The sequence below is a fragment of the Canis lupus genome, chromosome 2 (genome assembly GCF_011100685.1).
Source record: "Canis lupus familiaris isolate Mischka breed German Shepherd chromosome 2, alternate assembly UU_Cfam_GSD_1.0, whole genome shotgun sequence".
In the NCBI taxonomy this organism is placed as follows: Eukaryota; Metazoa; Chordata; class Mammalia; order Carnivora; family Canidae; genus Canis; species Canis lupus.
In genome coordinates, this window is record NC_049223.1 from 79,266,715 (window position 1) to 79,293,967 (window position 27,253).

General features: G+C 50.8%; 1 protein-coding gene and 1 long non-coding RNA gene across 3 annotated transcripts in view; both read right to left on the bottom strand.

The window, feature by feature from the left end:
• Nucleotides 1-8,538: 8,538 nt before the first annotated feature.
• On the bottom strand, nucleotides 8,539-9,805 carry LOC111094714. Of its 2 annotated transcripts, none has more exons than XR_005355106.1 (2): nucleotides 8,986-9,805; nucleotides 8,539-8,745 (listed from the first exon to the last, which is right to left on the bottom strand). It is a non-coding gene; the product is annotated as an uncharacterized LOC111094714 (long non-coding RNA). The 2 variants fall into 2 exon arrangements; XR_005355107.1 differs by having other exon boundaries at nucleotides 8,900-9,805.
• Nucleotides 9,806-14,274: 4,469 nt separating this feature from the next.
• The window catches only part of PAX7 (paired box 7), a 100,757-nt gene continuing 87,778 nt past the window's right edge, over nucleotides 14,275-27,253 (bottom strand). The window contains exons 14-16 of the mRNA XM_038529597.1: nucleotides 26,495-26,552; nucleotides 25,005-25,251; nucleotides 14,275-18,258 (exon numbers count right to left, since the gene is read on the bottom strand). Coding sequence (XP_038385525.1) covers nucleotides 18,143-18,258; nucleotides 25,005-25,251; nucleotides 26,495-26,552 — 421 coding nt within the window. The 3' untranslated portion in view covers nucleotides 14,275-18,142. The remainder of the gene's footprint in view (nucleotides 18,259-25,004; nucleotides 25,252-26,494; nucleotides 26,553-27,253) is intronic.

Here is a 27,253-nt window from a genome sequence, read left to right on the forward strand (position 1 = left end):
CTCCTCTCCATGCAACAGTCGGACAACCTTTCCTAGATATACAGCAGATCGTGCCATGCAAGACGCCCCTGTGGCTGTCATTCACTCTGGAAATAAAACCCAGCCTCTTCGCCAGGGTCTGCAAGGCCCCTGCCTGTTTCACCCTTCCGTCTCCTACCGCAGATGAATGACTGATTGACTGTCCAAAAAAAAACAGATGAATGAATGAATATCCTGGGAAGGGCCTGGGCTGGGAACTGAGAGGCATGTACATAAGCCCTGGTCACTTGGGAACTTTGGACTATTCCCCTTGCTCTCAATATTCATTGCAACAAAATCTCCTGTGAGTACGCGCTGTTACCCATTTTATAGATGGAAAAGAGGACTCTTGGAGGGGTTCAGTTTCATGCCAAGGTCACCCGCTGGTAACTAAAAAGGGGTGAGATTTGACCACAGGCCCCTGAGGCTCCAAAAGCCCACACACTTTCCACTGCGCTTCCCCTCTGACTGTGCCTCCCACCCCAGATCCCTCTCCTGGTCTCCAGATGGGGGCCAGAGGCACATCCAGCTGGTGCTGGAACCGCCCCACCTGACCTTGTACTCTGGGTGGGAGCAGGAACCCTCACGCGGGAGAGCCCTCCATCCCCCAGGACCTGGCCGCTCTCAGACCAGCTGTGCAGGCTTGGAGAGGACACTCAGTAAACCAGAGGGTACCGCGTGGCCACATCCAGCTGTCTTCCGGGAAGACCAGCTCAACTGCTACACTGGCAAAGATGGAAAAAATCCATTAACTTACTGAGTCTGGACACAGTGTAGGATGGCCGAGGCCTCTGCCTCCCAGCTTCTGAGCGACGGAGCTGACCCTCCTGAACCCCCTCCAATCCAGAGTTTCTAAGCCTCGGCACTATTGACATTTAGGGTCAGATCACTCCTTGTTGGGGGCTGTGTTGTGCATTGTAGGGGGTGTAGCAGCACCCCTGGTCTCTACTTCCTGGATGCCAGGAGCAATCCACTCACCCACTTGTGACAACCATAATGACCTCCAGGCTGCTGAACCCCCTGGGCCGCCAAACTGCCCTTCGTTGAGAAGCGGGTCTCTAATCCTGAGTGTAGCCTGGTCCTTATCTGTCCTAGCTTATGGGGTAGTAACTGCTATCCTAGATCATACCTTGCCACGCTGCAGGCTTCTAATGCTCAAAGACGCATGTGGAGCACCTGCAGAGCGCCAGGCGTTACGCATCCAACACAGATGAACACACATATTCCTCACAGCAGCCCTCTGGGGGCAGTGCTATTATCCCATTTTCCAGATGGAGAGACACAGGCACAGGGACATTGGGTGAGTCACTGACGGAGCTCTGTTCCCGTTGACGGCGCATGCCCACAGCCACGTTCTCACCCAGTCCTGGCACCTTTGCAAGTCGTGGCATCCTGTTGCCCGAATTCCAGAGGAGGAACCTGCAGTTCATGCAGTTTCCACGAGCTCACCCGGTGCCCCATGGTCATGGCAACTGGCAGAGTCAGAGTTTGAACCCCAACCTTATGGTAAAGCCCGTTATTGTCCCACCACTCCCGGCGGCCTTTTAGACTCATAAATATGCTTCCAACTTGGCAGGCGCTTGGAGATCGTTCACTTATTCAACAGATATTTGTTGATGTTTACTCTACACCAGACCCTGTGGTTAAGAATGTGGGCTCTTCTCTATCTTTTAGAGACAAGTGCTGACATATCGAAGGGTGAAATGATGGGAGTCTGGAATTTGCTCCGAAGTAGCCCCAGATGTGGAGGGGAGGTGGGCGGGGGTACAGATGAGATGAGCTCGGTGGGGGGTGGATAATTGCTGCAGCCAGCGAATGGCTACATCTCGCCATCTACTCTCATGAAATTTTCCATTGCAGAATGCATTTAGCAGTGTGGACGCTGATTCCTTGTTTGGGTTCAAACCCCAGCTTCACTATCTATGGTGTAATCTTGAGTATTTGTCTTTGCCCCCCTAGACCTTGGTTTTCTCATCTGTGAAGTGAGGGGACCGTAATTTGTAGCTCGCAGGGTCTTTGTGAGGATTAAATGAGGGAGTACAGAGAGCGCGAGCCAGCTCTTGAGAGGGGCCAGGGTCTGGTCAATAGCTGGGCTCCCTGGGGGTCATAGCAGGTCCTCCTTCACTGTCTACAGGGGGAAGTGGAGAGCCAGTCTCATCACAGAGCTCATCTAGTGAGAGTGCTAAGCCCTGTGATGGCCCTGCAAGGGCCATAACCCTGAGTTACCCACAGAGCAAAGAGGAGACAAAGCTCCTAATCCCCGTGAAGAACCCTGACTCAGTGCAAGTCCATCCCCTTTGGCCCCAGCATGAGGAGGCCTGCCTCGTCCGGAATTCCTGGTGGCCTAAGTGCCACCCTCCCTCCCATCCAGCCCTCTGCCCTCGCTTCCTCTGTTCTCCCTTGGAGCTGGCTTCTTTCCCCCATCAGCTCTCTGGGCCACTTGAATTATTCCCATGTTCCCAGACTCTCTGGAGTTGGCATGAAGCACTCAGATTCCTCCAGGAATTCTGGTTGGGGATGGAGCATGGGTGGGCACACCATGTGAACCGCTCCCCTTGGCCCCCCTCCGCTTCCCCTGGGGATCTGCTCATGCTCACAGGGCTGCTGCTTGGGAAATGAGTCTCCAGCCAACAAGTATTCCATGGATTGCCTTTCATTTCCCAGAAGGCCTTGCACTAGCAAGTTGGAGCCATGTGGCCAATTCCATTCGAGAAAATGACAGTGTAACCTCTGAGCTGAGGCAGCTAAGAGCCAGCATGCCCTGGTCGCCCTCCTCTTCCCCAGCTATAGGGACCGGGGAGGCCATGCATTCCAAGTGGTACAGGAGCTCAAAGGAGAAAACAAAACTTTACTGTGTAGGCCCACTGAGACTTGGGGTTTATCTGTCTCTGCAGCAGAGTCAAGCCTCACCTGGCTAATATCCTAGGGCCTTTAAAGGGGTCAGCTCCACCTCCAGAGGGTCTGTACACTAAAGGTGAGCTACATGGGCAATCAGACATGTCTCCCCAATAAGATCTCTGCATATCAAGGCTCAGATGAGCTTTCCTGGTGACAGTTTGCACGTATTGTTGTACACACACATTGCTGTCACAAGGAGTTGTCACTGGCTTTGACTCCACAGGGCAAGAAGCTCAGTGTTTGGGGCTCCCCTGGCCCCTAGTTTCCACCATGCCTCTCCACTCCAGGCTGATTTATCTCTGTGCCCTTGTGCTGTCCTAAACCATAACCACGGTTGTAACAGCTTTCAATGAGCCCTATGAGTCCTTCTAGCAAATTACCAAACCTTGGGAAGGTGGTCTTGGGAACCCCCAAACTCTGAAAGATATGGGTGTCAGTGGTGACGGTGGTCCTGGGGACCACCCCCCACACACACTGTCTTTGCCCTCTTCTGTCATGAAAGAACTATACCCAAATGTGTGCCAGGCTAATGGACCCATGGATCCCGGAGGTGTGATTTGAGGGCCAATCTGTCTCTGGGGACACGATCACAGATGAGGAAAGAGGTGATGGAGGTCACCCCTCGAGAGCACGGTGTTGTCCAGCAGCGCTTGTTGTCCTCTCCATCCACCCTCAGGCGTTCAGGCCATCCCGTAAGGGGGCTGGCGCGAGGGTGTTCAGCCAGCAGCATTTACGAGAGTGGAGGCAGAGGCGAAATCTGATATAGTCCCATGGGGGGAGTTCAGTGTCACCCGAACGTGAGAAGAAACAGAAGGAAATCCACAGCACAAAGATATTTGTGTAAATTCTCCACCCACACAAAGGTATTTTTCAGGAATCTAAGGATGTACATTCAACATGCAGGATGCTGATGGATGAAGAAAGTGATCAACAAGATAAGACCACGACAATTACATTTGATCAGAGCTTACAGAGGTAAGGGGGGGGGGGTACCATAGATTACAAAATTACTAGCAAAACTGGGGCCCACTTGTCTGGTCTCTTTTGGGAAGTCTTTGCCGTGGGCTGCCCCCTCTTCTGGCCTTCATCTCAAGTGAGTGCACTGGTTAGCATCGATTTTGATAAAGTTCCTTTTATTTCTTGTACCTTATGCTTTCTACCTGTCTTCAGCATCCCATGAGCCCAGCCAGACGGTGGGTAGATCTTGATGCCTCCTTCTAGCTTAGTCAAGGGGTCTCAGTCCTGATTGCAGCTTAGAATCACTTGGGATGCTTAAAAATCACCCTTCGCTGACACCACAATGCTGATTCAGTTGTTTGGGGTGGGGTCTGGCACCGGCCCTTTAAGTGGCCCCAGCTTGCACCCATTGGTGGGAACCCCTGGGGTGGATGCTCCTCATCCAGGCTTCCCTCAGTCAGAGCCCACTCTTGTGCCACTGACATCATCTATGTGTCTCTCCCCAACTCAGCTCTTTCTAAAACACCTTGAACAGGACCTGGCATAGACTGGCCTCTCAGGGGAATGTTTCTTTGAGATGAACTGTTTGAAAACTGTTCGAACAGATGAGTTACACACGTCTTATTCAGTTCAGCCTGGTGCTACAATCATATAGAATTTTTTTTCAGCCATTGCCAGGTTCAGCTCTTAATTCCCACTTGGATCCTGGACCTCCTACAGAGGGGGAAAAAATCATCTTTTTTTTTTTTTTTTTTTGGTACGTTTTAAATAGCTGGGATCCACTTCCTTGGCTCTGAGGCCGCTGCCTTATGTAGAGTCCCTGAGTTTGAGGCACGAAACCCGGCAGGTAAAGGCAGGCTCTGGGTTCATTTGAACCAGAGTTCGATGCTCCCTATGTGTGAGATCCAAAGCAGGGCATGAATTGCTCACTATAAAAATAGGCTGACTTGAGAATGGAAAGAGATTGTAGGTGCAGAATGCTTAGAGCACTACCTAGCACTTATAAAATGTATCATTGATAGAAACTATTCGTATCAGCTTCTTTTGGTAATTTTAGGCACCTCCAAGCATTAAGACTTCCTGCAGAACCAGGGGCCCAAGAATGGACAGAACCTTGAGGTCAGCAGGCAGAGAGTTTATGGAGAACTCCAGGACCACTGGTCATATGGAACCCATTTATCTGCAAGTGGGACCTTGTATTTCTGGCCACAGGTATCGGGAAAAAAAAGTTCATGTCAGCCAGAGAGTGTGAGAAATCTCTGGGGTTCTAAAGTTGTTTTTTCAACCTGTGCCTTGCCCCGAGATGAACCCCTATGGTGGAGCTACATTGAGATGATGGCAATGGTGGCAAGTGGGGCATCTGAAACCCAGAGAGAAAACCTGTCCATCTGGATACAGAAACAAGGCAAAGGGGCCCCATGTTGTAAAGAATGTGGAAGGAATCCCAGAGTTTAAAAATGTATATATATATATATATATATATATATATATATATATATATATATATTTCTCTCTGTGTTGCCTCCCTGAAGGCAGGTGCAGTCACATGCAACTGTGACAGTGTGGGAAGCTAAACACCGACATAATCCCATCTTTCCCACCAGATCTTGAAATCTGGACTTAAATGGGTTGATTTTCTGCTAAATTAAAACAGCAACAAAACAAACAAAATCCCCATTCTCCAAAGGATTTTAACAGAATCCAGAGTCTCACAACCTGATGTTTCAAAAGTCCAAAATTACTTGATGTATCAAGAACCAGCAAACTCAGCCAATTCTCAAGGGGAAGAACAATCAATAGATGCTAACCCTGATATGACTCAGAAATTGGAGTTATTAAAGATTTTAATGTAGCTTTTATAACTGCACTCCATGAGGTAAAGTGAACATTCTTGAAATGAGTGGAAATATAGAAATTCACAGCAATGAAATAGATAACTACAAAAAAAGGACTAACTAAATTTTTTTCTATCAAAATAGTATCAGAAAAAATATAAAAATCACTGGGTGCATTTAATAGCAGGATGGAGATAACAGAAAATAGTCACTGAATTTGAGAAATGATTTAATCTGAAAAACAGAGAAAGAAGGATTGAAAAAAATGAACAGAGCTTCAGAGAACTGTTGGACAATAATAAAAGCTCTAGTATTTCCATCATCAAAATCCTTGAATAAGGCAAGTAGGAGATAGATACAGGAAAAATATTAAATAAAAACATGATGGCTGAAGGTTTTCCAAATGTAAGTGAAAAAAAGTAACTTTACAGATTCAAGAGGTCAGTGAGTCCCAGAGAGGATAAGCTCAAAGAAAACCGCGCCTAAACACAATCTAATCAAACTTCTGCAAATAAAAGGTAAAGTAAAGGTTTTAAAGCATTCTGAGAAAAATCACATTTATACAAAAGGAAGCAACAGTTCAAGTACCTGTGGATATTTCCTCAGCAACCACAGACTCCAGAAGACATTGGAACATCTTTTCTGAAAGGAAATAAACTGTTGACCCAGAATTTAATACCTAGCAAAAAAAGAAGAAAGAAAGAAAGAAAGAAAGAAAGAAAGAAAGAAAGAAAGAAGAAAAAGAATCCTTTGTAAGTGAAGTTGGAAATACATATACTTTTGGATGAGGGAGAGAATTGTTAACCAGCAGACAATCTCTAAAAAAAAGAGTAAAGGAAGTTCTAGCTGAAGGGAACTGATACCAGAGGAAAACTTGGGAATTCAGGAATAGAGAATAGGCAACAGAAATGGGAGATATCTGGGAAGATAGAATAGACTATTTTTCTCCTCTTAAGTTCTTTAAAATATATGATTGTTCAAGGAAAAAGTATAATATTGTTTGGGAGTGTTCAATGTGTGTACATGTAATACACATGTCAGCTATAACATCAAGGGTTTTAAGTTTCTGTATTTTATTTGAAATTATAAAATATTAACTCTAAGTAGACGATGGATGGTAGATATATAATAATAGCTAGACCAATCACTAAAAAAATATTAAAGTATATGCTGAAAAGCCAACAGATAAACTAAAATGGAATGTTAAAATGTACTAAAACAATCCAAAACAAGGCAGGAAGAAAGAAGAGGGAAATTTGAAAAGGAGATTACAGACAAAGAAATAATAAAATGGTAGACCTAAATCCAATGACATCAATCATACGGTAAGTGTAAAAGCTCTAAACATAGGACCTTTAAGGACAGAGATTGTCAGATTCTGACAATGCCGTCCGTCTACAAGAAAACTGTTTCAGTATCTGTATACTTTAAAAATTCTCCAGGATGTTTACTGTCCAACTCTTTTCCATTCAATATTTATCAAAAGCTCAGTTGGGAAAAAAAAGAAGTCATGATAAGTGTGATTTTTTTTTTGGGGGGGGGTGAGCTTACGTTCCCTCTTTAGGAATTCCAAATGATCCTGGGGTCAAATGAAGACGTCAGGGAATCCAGTGTCTAGATCACATCCTGTTCTTATCTCTCCTCACCTGCCATCAGGGTTACTTTTACTGAATTATCCTCAATCTGTATTGAAGACCTTTATAAGAAACAGTTCCTCAAGTACAAATAAATCAAAACCACACCAGTCAGAATGGCTAAAATTAAATTTTAAGGAAAACTGTCAGGAAACAATAAATGTTGGTGGGGATGTGGAGAAAAGAGAGCCCTCCTACACCGCTGGTGGAAATGCACACTGGTACAGCCACTCTGGAAAAGATTATGGCAATTCCTCAAAAAGTTAAAAATAGAGCTACCCTATGACCCAGCAATTGTGCTACTAGGTATTTACCCCAAAGATCCAAATGTAGTGATCTGAAAGGGGGCACCCACACCCCAATATTTATAGCAGCAATGTCCACAATAGCCAAACTATGGAAAGAGCCTAGATGGCTATCGACAGAGGAATGGATAAAGAAAATGCGGTGTATATATAGACAATAGAATATTGCAGCCCTCAAAAAAATGATATCTTGCCATTTTCAACGACATGGATGGAACTAGAGGGTATTATGCTAAGCAAAATAAGTCAATCAGAGAAAGACATTATCATGTAATTTCACTCATATATGGAATTTAAAAAACAAAACAGAGGAGCATAGTGGAAAAGAGGGGAAAATAAAATAAGACGAAGGGAGAGGGAGAAGAGACTTTAAAAAAAAAAACAATTTTTTTTAGAGACTCTTAACTATAGGAAACAAACCAAGGTTGCTGGAGGGGAGGCGGGTGGGGGGATAGGGTAGCTGAGGGATGGGCATTCAGGAGGGCATGTTATGTCATGAGCACTGGGTATTATATACAACTGATAAATCAACGAACTCTATCTCTAAAGCTAGTATGCTTTATATATGTTAATTAATTGAATTTAAATAAAATAAAATTTTTTAAAAAGGGAAAAAAATAATCCTTCACAGCACATCTTTATATATTTCAGGAGTTTATTCCTGAGTTCTTATTTTTGACATCACACTGTCCTGTTTAGGAAGACACCAGGGAGAACTATCCTTTAGCAAGTTTCTTATTTTCTCATTGACATCAGTACTTGTGTAACTCATTGGTTTTCCTATTTTCCATTGGCTGCTAGGAAACTCCAGGCATCTCTCTCTCATGTTAATAAACATCCCTATAATAAAAGATCCAATGGTCACTATGTTTGTGAAACGCAGGGCTAAAGAAAGTGAAATTGGTTTCTTTATTCTGTGAGCTCGTGTAATCCTCACAATTGCCTCAGAGGTTGGTACCGTTGTTTATGCCATTTTTATAAGATGATGTGAACACTGAGTCCTCAGAGAGACTACTTGCTCGAGTAGTGGTGTTAGGATTAGAACATGCTGTTTGACTTCCATCTTAAAACCATAAGCAAATCATGTATATGAAATACCTGGCAAAAGGAAATATTTATCCATATAATATAGGCAGCTAAGGAGCTGGCCTTAAGGGCTAGATTCACAAAAGGAGGCAGTTCTATAGGGTCAGGTGGATGTGGCCCAGCCCAAAGAATCAAGGAACCCAGCCACCCATACCCCAACACTTACCTAAGCCCTTCTGCCTGGGAATACTTCTGTTCATGTCAGTTTTACCCAAAACTGTTTCTGATAACCCACAAATTTCATACTGGTACCTGGTCCTCACCCTGACTTCTCCCAGTTCCCACTTTCCTTTCTTGGATGTCCGCTCTCCATGGACCAATTTGCAGCACTGGTGAGGGAGGCTTCATGAGCTTCAAATGTATGATGGAGGTAACTGCTTATGCTCAGCTGTGTACTGATGGACGTGGAGGAGGTAAAACCAGCCAGAGGGATTTTGTGCATGTGTGCTAAATTTCCCAAGTAATGGATCCTAATTCTTAACTCCCTGGTAATAGATATCTAGACTTTTCAGGCCTCTGGGTGAGTGGAACGGACTTCCAGTCCCTTGATCTTGGGCTTGACCATGAGATTTGCTTGGCCAATGGGATGTTAGTGGATCTGACAAGAGAAGAAACTTGAAATGGGGTTCAACATGGGATCTCCACAATGCCCTTTGAACTCTGATGATCTGTACTCATGGTCCAGTAGCAACCTTTTTCATGGGCTCCCCAGAACAAATATCATCAGATCTAGAGTCTAAAGTTGTGCTGCCCATCTATGTTAGCTTTCTATTGCTGCCTAACCAATGATCACAAACTTAGTGGTTTAACACAACCCCACCCCCCCTTACAGTTGCTGTAGGTCAGAAGTCTGGGTACAACATAACTGGGCTCTCTAATCAGGATCTCAACAGGCTGAAATCAAGGTGTCAGTGGGGGCTATGAACTCATCAGGAGGCTCGATTGTGGAAGAATCTATTTCCAAACCCATTCAGGGTGTTGATAGAACTCAGTTCCTTGGGTAAGACTGACTCCCCACTTTCTTGCTGGCTGTTGCATGGGTCACTCTCAGCTCCTAGAGGGTACCCTAATATCCTAGCAATGACCCTGTCATAATACAGCAGCTTGCTTCCTAAAGACAGCAGGAGAATGTCACTCTAGTCTATTATGATGGAGTCTTGTGTAATGTAATGTGATCACAAGAGTGACTGTACTGTCACCTTTGCCAGATTGTGTAACCATGTTGAGGTAGTGACCATCCCATTATACTCACAGATCCCACCCATACTCAAGAACACATATATCAAAGAATAGGAATCTTGCTGGACCTTCTACAGATGATCTGCCTACCAAAACATCCAAGCCTAGATTATTAGCCAAACCACGGTTGGCCTACAAAACTGTGGAAGTGAGAATTAGTGTTTATTGTAAGCCAGAGTTTTGTGGTGGCTTATTATGCAGCATTACTATGGCAACGGCTGACTGATACGCTTCAAGAAGTATTGTCCTCCTGGTTCACACAGTGTCCCATCTGCACTTTGGGGAGGCAGCCTGCTATGATGGACAGGACACTGGGACAAGTCATGGGTCTGAATTTCTCCTCCTCCACCCCCTGGTTGGGGGCCTGGAGCCAGTTGCTTCACTTCTCTAGGTCCATATTCTCAATTGTATTGGAGGGTCCACCATGCTTGTCACCTCCAGATGTTGGGCGTGTTAACTAAAACAATGGATGAGGATCACCTGGTACACAGAAGGCACCATAAATGTTAGTGTCTTTTCTCTCTAAAGCTCATATTTCTAGCCAGCATGCCCTTGTCTTCCAAGAATGAATGTGGTACGAATTCTGGGAGGGGTCACCGCAGTGCTGATACCTGTGGGTTATCTAGCTGGTGTCTCCTCATCAGATGATGAGGGTGGCCTGCAGAGCTCTCTGATCCTGAACCAGATTGTGGAAGACAACTCTGCTTGGTTTCTATGGGGTACGGATCATCGGCACCCACCCTCAAACGAGACCGCTGCTCCATGTCTCCAGCACTTCAATATTGGGATTTGACTTGGAAACATCTCCGTGTTTGGGAGAGCTCAGTCCCTACCAGTCACTAGCTGTGTGATCTTGTGCAAGTGACTTTAACTTTCTGACTCTTCAGGGCTTCCTTCCCTGTACACTAACGGTAAAATCCGCCCCCCTCACAATGTTGTTATGCCAATGATAAGACTAAAAGTGCATGCATGAGCACACCACAGGAGCTTTGTAGTCAGTGTTCCCCTTTCCTCAGAGAAGAGGCCATTTTTCTGTGGTTCTTTTAGTGCCACTCTCTGCTCTACCCTACCTCCAGGGTCCACCCTGGCAGGGAGCACAGAGCAAGTCCTTATAGAAATGTTTGTTTCCATATCATTAGCCTCACTCGATCCTCAAGAAAACCCCCTGCCTGGGTGGGCATGGTGGCCCCAAGTGCTGTTCCTGATAGTCCCACCCCCCATCTCCCAGGTACAGGATGGATTACACTTTCTTTCTCCCTCTCAAGGTCAGTGTGGCCACGTGACTTGCTTTGGCCAATGGAGGGTGAACAGAAGTGTCTGATGCCAGTCACTTCAGGTGGGCACTTTAAGAGCCAGTACACACTTTATCACATCTCTCTTTTGTTCTGATACCAGCAGCCAGCAATGCTTGAGGCAATGCCCATTCTCCTTCAGGCTGACTGTGATGAGTAGCAGTCACAAATATGAATGAGAAAAAAATTACACCTTTGGTGTTTTAAGCCACAGAGATTTGAAGTTGTTGGCTACTGCATTCTAGCCTGATGCAATGGGACAGACTTTATTCCCATTTGAAGGATCAGGAGAAGTGGCTTGTGTACAGTCACACAGAGGGTTCCTGGGACCAAGGACAAGGCTTTATCTGAGGGAGCATTTTGATTCTTTCCAGAGGGGAGAGAGAGAGAGAGAGAGAGTAGAGGTAACCGGAACCCTGAACATACTCTCCCTGGTGCCTCCCTGCACCAGGGAAGCGAGGCACTCCCTGCAATAGGTGTTTACATCAGCAAGGCTAGGAGATAGATTGTGGCAGCCTGGTGAGTGGAGGGAACTGGGTTCTGAACGTTGTGCTCTCAGGAGGACCAGGTGTTCTAGACTCAACTCCACAACAGAGTCTCAGGGCTCATACATCTCCTGTCTCAGGAATTTCTTTCCTTCATTAGTAAATCTTACTCCAGGAAAGACTGTGGAACTCATTCATATAAGATGTGCATGAGCAATGAGACCAGGAAGAGGCTGCTATGTTACACAGCATCACTGCAGCAACAGCTGACTGATACACTCATCTATCCAATAGTCATTCTTTCCTTTTCCTTTATTTTTTTAAAAAAATTTATTTATTCATGAGAGTCACACACAGAGATGCAGAGACATAGGCAGAGGGAGAAGCAGGCTCCATGCAGGGAGCCCGATGCAGGACTAGGACTCGATCCTGGGTCCCCAGGATCACATCCTGAACCGAAGGCAGATGCCCAACTGCTGAGCCACCCAGACGTCCCTCCTTTTCCTTTATTATTATTTTTTAAATTTATTTATGATAGTCACACAGAGAGAGAGAGAGAGAGGCAGAGACATAGGCAGAGGGAGAAACAGGCTCCATGCCCCGGGAGCCCGACGTGGGATTCGATCCCGGGTCTCCAGGATCGCGCCCTGGGCCAAAGGCAGGCGCTAAACCGCTGCACCACCCAGGGATCCCCCTCCTTTTCCTTTAGACACAGAAACCTGATTTTATTCTGGGGCGTACTGTGTCTGGGCAGGAGATCACATTTCTCAGCCATCCTTGGTCTGTTGGATGGGACTCTTAGAAATGGTCCCTAAGAAGCGGGGGACAGAGAGTTCTCTTAGGGCCCCCAAGGGCAAGTTTATGTCTGGGAGCAAATTAGCATCACTCAGCACCTAGCACTGTGTTGCTTTCCCAGCACTGGTAGTGGACAGCTCTGAGCCCTCGGGGTACTCTCTGGGTCACCTTCCAGACCAGCTTTCAGCTCAGTTTATTATCAGGGTAGCCTGAAAGATCCTTAGGGATTATCTAACCTGCTTTTTAAAAAATTTATGGAACTAGGGTCTGAGACAGGGAGAAAATTATCTCAGGACCCACACCGAGTCATATGCAGGGCTAAGAGCAGAACTTGACCAGTTCTTGACTCTCCCCCATATCTTTCTGACTTACTGAATAACTACACAGTTAGGGTGAGATGGTAGGAAAGGTGGCTGGGAGCCCTGATTCTGACATAAGCTACCTGGATTCCTAGGGAGCTGGTACAAAGCTCGTCACCCTGTGGGGATAGTAAGTGGTGGAGGGAAGACCCAATCTCCCTCAGTCCTGCCCTGGAGCGCTTGGCTGGGTTAGGTGGACTCAGGTCCATCAAAACACCTTACCAATCCTTCATGTACAGTTTCTCCCAACAACTCCTCCACTTCACCCCTTCCTAAACCAGTGCCCTAGAATGACATGGGTTTCCCGGTTTAGAGCCCGGGAAACATATGTGGACTTGTTTCTTGCCCAGATCCCCTTTACTGGGCCAGTTTACCTGTCCCCTAATGGATGTGATGTTGCTGCTAAGGGTGCATTGCTGAACCTTCCTCTGGAGAACTGCTCTCACCTCATAGGACCTACTCGGACCAGAGTTGCTTGAGCACATTAGCCTTTACTGACCTACCCACATCCCCAGGGGCAGCCAGCAGCCAACCAATGACTGACATTCTAGAGCAAAAGCCAATCCTCCAGTCCCCAAGTGAGACTAACTCTGCGCTACTCATGCTCCAGAGTTCCCTAGACTATCAGGTTGGAATGAGACTCCACTTAAAGCCCCCTCTTTGGGGATCCCTAGGTGGGGCAGCGGTTTGGCGCCTGCCTTTGGCCCAGGGCGCGATCCTGGAGACCCAGGATCGAGTCCCACGTTGGGCTCCCGGTGCATGGAGCCTGCTTCTCCCTCTGCCTATGTCTCTGCCTCTCTCTCTCTCTCTCTCTCTCTCTCTCTCTGTGACTATCATAAATAAATAAAAATTTATAAAAAAAAACAAAAAAACAAAACAAAACAAAAAAAAGCCCCCTCTTTGCTTAGCTCCTTCTTCTGTCCTACGTCATTTTTCACTTCCTCGTGCATTTCTCTTGAGGGCTCCCCCTCCATAAATCCACCTGCCCCTGATTCCCCACAGCAGGTTCTGCTTCTTTAGGAAACGTGGAAGCTGCTTCTTCTTCCTTTGAAGCATGGAAGCTTCTGAGCATTCTCCTACCTTCCAAGTTCGATGTACCGGGAGAGGGCCACAGAGGGCTCTAAGCTTAGCAGCAGGAAGTCTGGCCCACTGAACAGAACTGAGATTTCATCAGAGTGATGCTTAAGCAACAGCATTCATTGATCAATATTGAGTAGGCATCCTCTACATGCCTAACAGCTGCTTGGCACTGGAGAACCTGGTGGTCCTATCCTGACCCTCTAAATTAGGGTTCTCAACCACCCCTCGGTTCCTTTTAGGGCAGCTGCCGAATGACAATCAATTGAGTACACGGAACCTTGGAAATGCTTTAATTTCTTTTAATGTATAACAGTTACGCCTGAGTTACAGAGGAAGCGCTTACAAGCAGGTAGTTAAAGCAAATGCCAGTTTCTCTTTCTAGTCTACTACTCCATATAGCTGAATAAATTATGGTGCGATTATAGTTAAACACACACCCTTGTGCCCACAGGCCCACGCACACACCCCACTCACACTCTCATGCACACGCGCTCACTTCCAGATGGAGGAATATGGCTGTGAGTCAAACACGGAAGCAACCAAGTTGCAATTACTAGGAAGAAGGAATGATCTAGAGTGCTATGTAGATATTTCCCAGGTGGGGGAATTGGCCATGTTAGAGTTGACAGAAAAAGCATTCGATACACAGTTGTCTCTGAGCATTTCAAGAAGGCGGCCAGAGTAACCCCCCTCCCCATTTGGTCTTGGTTAGGTGCCTTTGCAGGACAGAGCTGTCAACCTCAAAAAGCGTCCAGTAGTGAAGGGCACATTGGGAGCTTGGCGAGAACGTCAACCTGAGAGAGGCCCCAGAGAATGTCTTTTTTGGGCAGTCATGGAATTTCACCAAGTTCCAGGATCCAAATCTCAGAATGCTTCACCAGCTCCATCGAAAACAACGTTGGATCTCGGTGGAGTCTGGGCAAATTCTGGGACCTGTTCTGCTCTCAAGCCATAGTCAGATTGGAAATCTGACCTTCTCATTTTTTCTTCTGGGCAAACCTCCCTCTTCATCCTTCTTTCCTTCTCTCTCATTCCTCTATCTCTCTTCTTCATGTTCTTCTGGCAAAAGAATGGCAAAGGTAAATCAAGTAAAAAATAAGAGTATAAAGCATAGCTTGGTTCTTACACATCACTTTTTTTTTTCATAGCAAGAGAGAAATACCAAATGAGAAAACAAAGCAATAAAAATGAAAGAACCCAACAGAGCCTGGAATGTATAATCTGAAACACACAATATGCAGATATATCCCTACAGATGGTCCCTGGCACTAGCACGACACACACTGTGGGGGTTTTCTTTCCTTTTTTAGTATATATATATATATATTTATATAAAAGTCAACTTCCTATAAACGAACAGCACATCACCACATTTCCAACTAATGTACAATGAGCTCAGAAGAGGGACCCCCCCCCCAATAGGTAGGACCAACAGCTACTCGTGATAAGTTGGAGGAAACATCTCTTATTTTGCTACGGATTCTATTTACAGGAATGGATGGGGATTGTTTCTGGGCCACTGGGTCTGGCCACTGGGATTCAGGCCTTCTTTCTCAGGCTGTGGTCAATCCTCAAGAATTTGAAGCCTTGTACCTCTTGTCCCATGTTCTCTCTCTGGTTGAAGTTGTGAGCTGCCAGCACAAAGACTGAGTTTTATGGACTGAGTTGGCTAGACACACTAGTACACAAGGTTTTAGGGAAAACCTGCTAGGGTCAGGGTCTCTTTCTGAGGGGGGTGGGGCTCCAGGGGGAATGAGTCCCATTTTCTACCAAGATGGCGACTTGGGAGAACTCCAGAGAAGATGGACATAATGAGAAGCCACTTGGTTTATTCTCATTTCATCACCGGGGGCAGATATTTAGGATTGGTCCTAGCATAGGAATGTCACCTCCTGAGGGTGAGGCTTGGCTGTTTTGATGTCACCTGCCTGAGAGCCCTGCTCCTGGGTATAGAAGGGGACTCAGATGATTTCTGAGCCAGGCCTCCAGGGGGAGGATTGACCATTCAAGGAATGTAGATGAAGACCGTGGTTGATCTTAAGAGCTGCTTCCTGGCTGTGATGGTTACAAACATAGGGACTGGGTCACCGAGGGACGACACAGTCTTCCTTTCTGTCCAGAGCTTGAAGAACCAAAAGTCTCCTGCAGTAGATGCTCCAGTTGAAATCTTGGTTGAAGTCCATGGGCTACACATGTCCAGGTATCTGCTACTACCAAAGAGTTTATTTGTCCCCATATATGTATAGGTTCTTCTAAACCAGAGATATGAGCCACCCTGGCCACGGTCCAGGACAGGCTTGATACTACCAAGTCTGAAGATGAGAAACAGGTGAGCATTTGTCACAGAAGTGGCATCTATGCAGGAAAGTGTCCTAGCATCTTGCCAGTCCAGTTCCCCAGTAGGGAGGAACTCAGGTTGACTCCCAAAGCAGCAGCCCTTCCCTCCAGGAATGTCTTGTCGGCTGAGAGCAAGCGGCATGGGTTGAGCAAAGAGGTGGCCTCACGTGCCCAGGCGGGGACAAGCAATCTGGCCCAGTCTCTGTGGATTTAGGGCTGTGTCTCCCTCACAAGTGCCTTTAACCTAGCAGCACTTGATAAAGGTGATCCAAGTGTAGATTATAATGATGGTGATGGTGAAGATGAATATAATTCTGATAAGTAGGTGAAGGTGGTGAAAAGTCCCAAGGGAGGCATAGTCAGGGGCTTGAACCATTCCCCAAAGATCTCAACTTTTAAAGAGAAGGGATATGAGGAAGCCATGGGCATGGCCAAGGAAGGTGGCTTTCCCCGATTCTTTGGAAGCTTTGGCATCCCCAACCTCTCCAGGAGTGGTGGCCTGAAGACTGGCCACATGTGTCCCCACCTCACTGTTCTGGATGAGTAGACAGGGCCCTCTCAGCCTAGAGTGGATCAACACTGAAAGGTGCCACTATCAGTGGGACGGGGACATGCCCCCTCCCCCCAAACGTTAAGGGGAATTGGTGGCCTTGTCTTAGGTAAGCTGTCCTTGCTGGTCCAAGAACCCTCCTCCAGAGCTCCAAGGGAAGTTCTCTGCACCCCAGCAGCTTAAAGGGTGGATGGAGGTCCCCCTCACAGAGGGTTGGGCATGCAGGGGACAGGCTCAGGTCTCTGAGGGAGGCTTTGTGAGAAACTGCAGCTCCATGGATTGTGGACTTGAAGGCAGAGCACGGAAGCCTTTGGCAACAAAGGTCTGCTGCCCACAAACAGAGGGACCCCAGCTACGAAGCCCCCTTCTGAGCCTGCCCTATACCTCTTTACGCAAGACTTGGTCTCCTTCCCCTCCCATGTGATTCAGAGAATGAGAAAACTGAAGGGCCTATGGGCTCCACAGGCCCCGCACAGGCTGGGCAAGGTTGGAATTTGGCCTTCAGTCTAGAAGCCTGCTGCCTCTGGGTGCCTGTGTTGGGTCCTTGCACCCTTGGCGGCCCACTGCTGATGAGCCCTGCCCCCTGGGTACCTCTTCCTGCTTTTTCTGGTACCCCTACCTGGGCTAGATTCCTCCCCTACACCCACCAGAGGTGTGTATGGAGGGTCCTGGAGTCCTCAGAATTCCTGGGTGATCCTCCTGGGAAAACCCCAGGGCGAGGGTCCCCTCTCTGCTGGCACCCCAGCATCCAGAGGAGGAACGGGCTATGCTTCTGGCCCTGGGTCAGAGATCCAGCTGGGAGGGCTGGCTCCCAGCACTTCCAGCTGAGAGTGGCCCTGCGAGCTCCACCCCCACCTCTGGCCAGGGTACTCACTGGAGTTGGGTCCAAAGGGCTCCAGTACCTCATCCCAGACACCTTCCTCCTTTGGGTGCCCAAGGTGCTCTATTCAGGGTGAGCTTCCATTTCTGTGCCTGAGATAGCACAGAGGCCACGACAGGATTTGACTGGGAGGGGGGAGGACTGCAGGCTGACCAGAAACCCTCCTGGGGAGAGAGTAGAGGGGGAGACTCCAAGGGGGTCACTCTGGGTGCCTAAACATAGGTGAATGGTAGACTGGCTGCACATCTCCAGAGGGCTGGCTATGAGGAGGGAATGGGCTCCTTTCCTGGCCTCGTGGGACCCCAGGGCGATGAAAGGACTGAGGCTGGGAGGCTTGGGGACCAGTAAGGGTTGGGCTGGGACTTGGTCTGGGGCAAGTCGCCCCAGGGGCCCTAGTAGGCCTGGCCAGTTTCCACAGGCAGGAGTCCCAGCACAGCAGAATGCTCCCCGAGCTTCATACGGCGCTGTGTGGAGAGGCTCACGTTTTTGGCCAGGTAATCAACAGCAGCTGGAAAAAAAAAAGAGAGACAGAAACTCCTAGAAACAGGTTCTTTTTGCCTATTCTTCCATTTGTTACACATCCATCCATCCATATGTACATAATTCATTGATTCACCCATTCACCCTTCTGTCCACCTATCCATCTGTCCATCCATCCATCCATCCATCCATCCATCCATCCATCCAACCATCCATTCACCAATTCATCTGTTCACTCTTCTGTCCATCTGTCCATTTGGTCTTCCATCCATCTATCCATCCATCCATATATCCATTCATTGATTCATCTGTTCACCCTTCTGTCCATCTAGCCATGCTTCTTCCATCCATCCATCCATCCATCCATCCATCCATCCATCCATCTCTTCATGAAGCTCTTTCTCTTACCTCCTCTCAAACCATTCAGCAAATATTTACTTAACCCTTATTATTTGCCCAGCTCTCTCGTAGGTTCTATAGGGAGGATCCATGTTGCTGAGCAAAGACTTAGTTCCAACATGCCTGTACCTACGTCTGCTATGGGGGACGTCCATGAATCCCCTGGAGCCCAGGTAGTAACGAGGGCAAGGTCCTTCTGCCTTCTTCAGGCCCTGAGCCCAGTCACGGATGAGGCAAAGCGATATCCCTTACTCAAAAGCAAAGCTGCTTTCACAGTTGAGCTGATGGGGTTCATGTGGAAGGAGGAGCCAGGACCCTAATGTGCAGGGAGCTGAGACCTTTAGCCTCGAAGTTCTGACCATCCAGAGGAGAGAGATGAGTCTGAGGGTGTGTACTTGTGCACAGTGGAAACAAAAGTCTCTGTAAGGGGCACTAATGTGAACATTCACACGTGAATGATGCTCACACGTGTACATGCGGATAGATGCGGGCAGCTGTGTGTACCTGTGTGAGTACAACAGTGGGAATGCCTGCGCAAGCATGGGTAGCCAGGTACACGTGAGCTGCACCTAAGCCAGGGACACGTGTCGATACATGTGTGTGTGCAGGCGTGACTGCTAGGTCTGTGTGTGCATGTGTTCTGTCTTGACTCTACGAACTGCAGAGATGCTACCTCCTACACTGGAACCCGTGGCTGTGGCCAATCCAACTCCTAGGATCTGTTGGATCCAGAGGTGACAAGAAATGTAAAGAGTGCTGCCTTGGAATCACGAGGCCTGGCCCAATATTCTCCTGGTCACCTGCCCCCTGAGGGGCCCCATGGGTAGAGCCAGGAGGTGTGGGAATGGCCAGTGGGCAAGGCCCAGGGAGGCATGGTGGGCAGTATCAGTAATTGAGGCCATATCCCCTAGGGGTTCAGATCCCACACCCACCAACTTTCAGTGTATGATCTGGGGCACACCAGCTCGCCTATCCAAGCCTCAGTTTCCTTGTCTGTAGAATGGGGATGATGATAGCGCCTAGGTCAAAGAATTGTGGGGACGAGGTGAGAAAATGCATATGAAGAGGTTAGTCAGCGCTGCATCTGGTACACGGTGAGCTCAAGGGCCTTGGGCTCTCATAGGATTGGGATTCACTGAGCAGATGGGACCTTTGATGGCGGCAGGGAGGAAAGGAACAGCAAATGGAACAACTCAGAGTCCAACTATCTCTTGTTCATGTGGCTTTGGGCAAATCATGCTGCCTCTCCAGGCCCATTTCCTTGTCTGTAAAATGGGTAGAACAAATCCCAGCCTCCTCAAGGGCTCTTATGAGGATCAAATGAGATGATATGTTTTTGGATGCTGGGCACAGAGGGCTCAGGGATTGTATCCAGATTCCCAAAGGATATGCAAATGTCCTGGGGTTTTTGGAGTGCCTGGCTAGGCCCTGTGTTCCTGTTTTCCAGGCTCTAAGGCTGGAGCTGAGCCCCTGGGTGCTGCCCCTGAGGTTAGTCAGCTTTCAGGCTTCCAGCGGGTAGCACAGAGGCAGTGGTGGCCAGCCTTGCCCTGCCGTGGGTCTGCCCCTTGCTTCAGGTGGAAGTGTAAGAAGGCCGGATCCCTGACCTCAGGGGGAGCCTGCAACTCAGGTGTCTCATCTCTGCTACTTGGAGCAGGTCTTATGTGGGTCCCAGGGCCCCGACCTGACCTCGATTGAGCCTTGCCCTCAGCTTTGAGGAAGCTAATGCGCAGAGTGGCAGCAGGAGGAGAGGGAGGAGCTACCACCCACCCAGCTGGTGCTCTGGCCCTCCTGGTGCAAGCACTACCCGTGCTCTAGCTCAGTTCTGCGATCCCATTTTACAGGGGATAGGGCCGAGGCTGCGCCCTAAGGTGCCGTGTAACTTGAAAGGTCACTTGGTTGTTAGGTGGTGGAGCTGGGATTGAAGCCGGGGGGGTCTGATGCCAAGTCCCAGCCTCCTCCATGCACACTTCACCTGCAGCCTCCTACAGAACAACCCCTGGCATATGCAGCGTACTTTAGAGGCTACTCTGCACCAAATCCCACACTGGCCCCATTTTCCACCCCAGGAAATGATAACCTGCTGCACATGACCAAGTCAGGTGACCTTCCCAACTCACCGGAGGCTCCGCCTACATCCCCCTCATCCCCCTGATTCTACCTCTCACCAAACTCTGTGCCAGCCTCTGCAGCTCTTCCTGGGGTGGGGGTGGTGGCAAGGCGGCCGCAGTCTCAACCTCTCAACAGTCTCATGCATTAGGGTACAGCCGTTCCCACTTTACCAAGGTGGAAACTGAGGCACAGCAAGATCGCCGACTCACAGGCAGGCACAGCACATGAGACGGAGGAACCCGAATTCGTCCCGCTTGTGCCTCTGGTCACTCGGTGTCATCCTTTTTAGCATCTCCGGGTTTCCGGCCAGGGCCCAGCGCACAGTGGGCCCCAGGCCCCGTCAAGGTGGGCAAAGAGACACCAAGAAGCCCAACTCTACTGATGACCAGCCAACTTCAAGGGCACCCTTCGTGCCGCAGAGCCTGCCTCTCCCTGGGGTCGAGCCAGGGGCCGGCGAGGGCAGGGCTGTGACATTTCTCATTACAGCCTCTGTCAATGGCCCCGCCTGTCCCTCTGTCTCTCCGCGTCCCTCCTCTGCCTGGTGCCCGCGCCTGGGCTCGAAATGTCTCAAATTAGATTAATCGGGAGTTGGCAGGAGATGCCAACCAGTAAACAAATCTCAGCCGTCAGCGCCTCGTCAGCCTGCGGCCCCAGAGGAGGACCCTTCTAGACACAAATTCTTATTAGACTTGTCAGATCTATTAAAATTCTTTTCACACTTCTGCGTTCTATCAGCCCCATCATTAGTACGGCCCTGGCCTCTGGGAACACCGGGGCCGTATTAATCTGCCGTGTGCCCCGTTCCTGCCCCCTGCCCCCACCCCCTCCAGGGACAGGAGAGACAGACAGATGGACAGATGATGGCCAGGAACAAGAGAAGGTGTAGAGGTGTCCCTGGGAAAGACAAGAGGCCCGGGGAGAGGGGAGGACTCTCCTGCGGAGGAGTCTGGCCACATGCATGCTCCCCGCACACCTGCGAGGGAGCCTCTCTGAGGGCGAGGCCATAGGCGTGGCTGTGTTCACGTCCACGCGGGATCTCAGGCAAATAACCTCTCTGGGGTCCATGGCCTGGTCTGTCCAGGAGGAATAACCTGGACACCACACAGGGCAGCCACAAGGGCCCGGCCCACAGTAGATGCTCAATAAACCCCGAAGCCACGTACAGAGTCACACATCCGGGAACGCTCAGGAACAAATCTGTGTGTGTGCGGCTCTTCACACACAGGTGCCTGCGAGGCCCTGAACGTGAACCCGCACAACGGTGGGCCGAGGTGCGTAGTATTACTGAGTGTCTTACACGAGTTTGTGGTTTGGCCAAAAGAGAACCAGGTTGGAAGTCAGGAGGGAAGTTCGGGGACCTGGAGTCCACCGTTCACCTGCTGTGTGACCTGGGGAAGGTCCCTAGCCCCTCAGCCTTAGCCTTGCATCTATAACCTGAGGACAAGTGATAACCTGCTGCACGTGGGGCTTTGACGATGGCGTGAAATGAGGAACATGCAACTTGCCCAGTGCCTGGTGGGCTGAACTCACGCACGGGACTGGTGGGAGCAGGTGACGGGTGGACCGAGGTGCACACAGAGGCTGTGTGGGAGGTGCACCTTTGCAGGTGAACTGGGAGCCTGGTCATAGGTGTATTCAGTCGCCCGTGATAGGGGGTGTGTCCCTGACTCTGGCTGTCCCAGAACGTTAAGGGTGAGGAAGATGACACAATGGAAAAACTCTGGGTGTCTACTCTCTGGACTCCCACCTCCCAGATGGTAAAACTGAGGCTCACAGGCAGGGTGACGTGGTGGTGGAATCAGTGGGAGTAGGGCCCCTCCCAGCCAGACCCTAGAGCCTATGTGGGGTTCCCTCTGGATAGGGCTGGAGGGTCAGCTCAGGAGCGCTCTGAGCCAGCCCTGGAGGAGCCGGGGAGGGCAGGGCTGGAGCTGGCAGGGGTGAGTGAGGAGAAGGGGAAGGAGGGAGGGAGGTGGGGAGGGCAGCTGGCTCTGGCCAGCTTCTGGGGGAACAAACGCTCCTTTCTCGCCTCCTGGGCCCTTTCCCTTTTGATCCCCCCTCCCTTGCAGCCCCCGTGCTGACTTTGGGGTTAATTTTATTTCCGACTTGGGCAGGCACCCCCGGAGCAGGGCACGGGGCCCGGGTGTGACTAACGCCCGCCCCAGGCCGGGCCGCTGCCGCCGCGGAGCTGCTCTAAACTCTTTATCAAGAGCATGTGTGTCCCGCTCTGCCCGGGAACCCGGGCCGGGGCAGGGGATCGCCCCCGGGCCCCTCTGGAGACACTTGTGTGCACATGTGTGCGCCCCGCCCTGAGCCGTACCTGCACACACGTGCTGTGCCCCCTCACACCCTTGCTCCTTGCGCACACGACTCCGTACGCAGGCACCGTTATACACACAGGCAACACCGTGCGTCCAGGCCCAGATGCGCAGCTACACACAGGGACTCACAGCCACACCTACGTGCACACCTAGCACACCTCCCTCCATATTTACACACTGCACACGGAGCATACCACTCCATACACATGCACTCCAAAATATCTACACATCCACGGACACATCCAAGCATCTGTGCACGTCGGAGTGCACATGCATAGAAGCGTACGTATAACCACGCACATCTACACACTCTTACATGCATCTGTACACACGCACACCTGTTTGCTCTACTTGTCCACAGAGTGACACATGCCCGTCACATATGTCAAACACACAGGCACACTCAGCCACGTGTATACACCTGAACGTACATTTAAACACACGTGTGTATGTACGACGGACACACTCGCAGGACCAAATGCGTGCACCTTGGTATGTTCACAAACTCATATGCATATCACGTGGACACAATATGCTCGCGTAAGCTAAGAGACGTGAATGGTCACGTGCATATGCTCATGCGTGCCCCTCACACATTCACACATGCAAACACACGCCTACACACAGGACGCGTGCACGAACACATGTACGCTGAACTACACGACACACACAGACTCACGAATCGTACGAGTCCAGGACACGCGTATTCTCACACACATATAAACGGAGCACACGCATACGTGGGCCAGGGGCCGTGAACGCAGCACAGCTGGCCCTCATTTAGCGGTGGAGGCCAAGGCCGAGCGGGAGGAGCGGCTGGTGTGGGGCAGGAAGCAGAGGTCAGTGAGGCCGGGCCAGGGCGGCGGCGGAGGAGGGCAGAGGATGCCCTGGGGCTGGGACCTCGGCCTCGCACCACACGCCCTTCTGATTAGTTTGACACCAGCAGGTGAGGCCTTTGCCAGGAGGGGGGCAGGAGGGGGGCCCCGTGACCTCGGCTCCCGGTGCCTCTCGGCCTGCCCCGACGCTGCCCCATCTGGCGGCTGGAGGCTGTGGCCGGGCCTGCCTTTGGCAGCCACGGGGCCGGGCGTCCGCTGTCCCCCGCATCTAGGCGAGGTGCCCGGGGGACGATCGAGGCTGAGGATGGGAGGCAGGTTCAGGAGAGAGTCGAAAATCCAGCTGTCCCCCGTATCCAGAGGGGCAGGACGGGGCAGGGTCTCTAGCACCGCGCCGTCCAACACGGCAGCCACACGCGGCCATCGAGCCCCTGCAATGTGGCCACACAACCGAGGAACCGGATTTTACATTTTAATTTAATTCTATCTAATTTAAATGTGAAAACTGAAATTCGATTTAGCTTAGTGGTTGGGAAACTCTACAGTATATTTGGAACAAGTTGGGTGTGTAAATCCCCCTTCTCAGCTGTAATTTTATGAAATTTAAATACAGATCAAGCAGTTCCAATGAAAACCTAGCGTCTGAACTAAAATGGGCTGGATTTCAAAGATAGCGCGTGAAAAAGAAGAATGCGAAATATCTCGTTCGTAACTCTGCGTGGATTCGTGTCAGATGGTCATCATTTCAGATATACCGGGTCAAACAACACGTTAGTAAAAAGAAGTCCGCTTGTTTCCTCTTACGTTGTAAGCCGTGGCTTAAATTTTAAAAATTTAAATTAATTTAATTTAAATTTTAAATGCCATTCGTGGCTTGTATTACGCTTCTGTGGGACAGCACTGCTCCGAGATCACAGTAGCGGGGGTGCAGGGGCCTGGCTCAGTATCATCTTAGGACAACCGGGCCTCGATTTTCTCATCTGTGAAATGGGCGCCCCCACCCCAACACCACCCTGCAGCTCTCTGTAACTGAACAGAGGTTCTCTAAACACCCAGAACATGCTTGCAGCAGGGCAGGGGTGGGGAAGGGGACAGCTGGGGCGCCAGGCACTCACTCTGGCCGTACTGGCCGTACTGGTAGCCAGCCACGGGGTCCACGCTGTAGCCGGTGGTGCTGTAGGTGGGCGGGCAGTAGGACTGGGAGGTGGGCAGGCTGTCTCCCGGCTTGATGGAGTCGGCCCGCTGGCTGCAGCTGGCCGAGATGGAGGTGGCCGAGTCCAGCCCGCCGTGCAGCGGGGAGATGGAGAAGTCGGCCTGTGGCTGCGGCGGCACGGCGCTGGGGTTGCTCAGAATGCTCATCACCTGCGGGGGAGAGACGATCAGTGCGGCCCGAGCAGCGGGCGAGCAGCGGGCACCTGGGGCTCAGAGCACGGACCCCACAGATACGGGGTTGGAGGGGGTGAGGCCAGGCTGGCTCCAGACAGGCCTTGGCTGGGGTTGCTCCCCTGAGATGCCTGTGTAGCACCGAGAGCCTCAGTTTACCTGGTTTGCTCGCCCCGGGGGTAAGACGGTTAGTGGTGTCTCCTGGTCAGGTCCCAACCCACGGGATCTCCCCTGACCGAGCGCTCCAGGGGGCAGGGCAGGGCCTCCCCCACCTCTGCATATCCCCAGGTCTGGCTCTAAGGGGCACCTGGTGCCTGTCTGACGAACGAACGCACGGACGAACGGACTAAGGAGGCCTCCCAGCAGACAGGGGCTCCTCCAGGGCAGGAATCTGCGCCTCCCCCGTCAGGCTCAGATGCCCCCATCCCCCCTGCAGAGGCTAGAACAGGACTCTGATCTGTCTGGCCTCACACCTGGTCCTGCGTTAGGCCTGCTGTGCTCTTGACTTTGAGGTTCTGCCCCTAACACACCGACATCCACGGCCAACGCTTTCAGAGAGCCTTGCGGGCACCTTTCTCTGACGCCGGTAGCATTCAGGTACCTGTGATCATCACCCCCCCTGCCTGGCCGGGACAGCCAGCAGGGGCTCCCCATAGGGCTGGCGGCCCAGACGGCCGGGGTGAGGCTCACCCCTAGACACCCAGCTTAGAGAGCCTGGTGTTGGTTCACTGGTGCATTCACTTATTCATTCAACAAACATGCATTGGTGGTGACTCAGGCGGGGCGCTGGGTCTTCAGAGGTGGGACAGCCATGGTCCCTGCCCTTGGCGGGGGGCGGGGAGGGAATGTCTGAGTCTGGTTGGGGAGGCAGCAGGGAGCAGATCGTCAAGATATGAAGCAGTGTGGGGCACGTCAGAGGCCGCTCAGGGGGGCCGTGGGAACCCAGGGAAGGGAGCTCAGCCAGTCTGGTGGTCCAGGAAGGCTTCTGGAGGAGGTGACAGCTGCTGTCCAGCTCTCCAGCAGAGAGGGCGAGGGAAAATGGTGCCGACAGCAGGAGTCCCTCAGTGTGGGAGCACGGGTGTCGCGGCCAGCCCAGGGAGACGACGGAGAGGCAGGTCCTAGTGCAGCGGGCCTGCAGGGCCCAGGACCCTGGCGACCTCCCGGCGATGCCACCCCTTATGGGAGGGAGGCCGCAGTGCCGGGGGGAAGCTGTGCCGCTCACCTGCCCGAAGCAGCAGCTGGGGTCCGTGCTGGGGACACGGCTGTGTTCTCGGATTCCCCTGAGAGAAGGCAGGCTAGGGGCATGGGAGCAAACCATCTACTTGAAGACCGGATACTTCTGGAAACTGTGACCTTCTCCTATGACCTGTCCTCACCGTAGGCACTGAGGCATGGGGGCGCGGAGGGCATGGATGTGGAATCCTCAGGCCGGGGACAGCCCCTGGGCTTCTCCGCAGACCCGTGAGATGTCCCTTAGCTTCCGTGACCGTCCCCAACCCAGAGGGTGGCTGCGGGTGTGAGGCGGGGTCTGCGTGCCGAGAGCTCGGGCCCCGACTCCCCCAGGGCCCCTCTTCCCCTTTCTCTTTCCACTCCATCGTCCTGGTGTGAACTCATGCGACTCCCCCAATCCAGATCCCTAAAGAGGTGTGCGAGGCCAGGCCGGGGTGCCCCTTCCTCAGACGAAGTGACAGGCTGTGGCTTCTCCAGACCTCACTGCAAGTGTGCAGGGAGCAGCTCGGGGCCTGCTCGCTTGGTAGGGTCGGGACTGACTCTCAAGGGGTGAGTTTGGGCATCTGACCCCTTCAGAGGTTCTCACTCCAGGGGCCGGCCGCCTGGACAGTCGCTGGCCGGGGTGAGTGAGGCTGGGGCCCCTTGTGGCTGGAGCATGGGCACAGCCCCTCCCACAGCCCCTCCCAGCCCCTTCCCTGGATGCTCCCAACACAATCCCCTCACCTTGGGGTCACCCTCCTGGGTCCTTTCA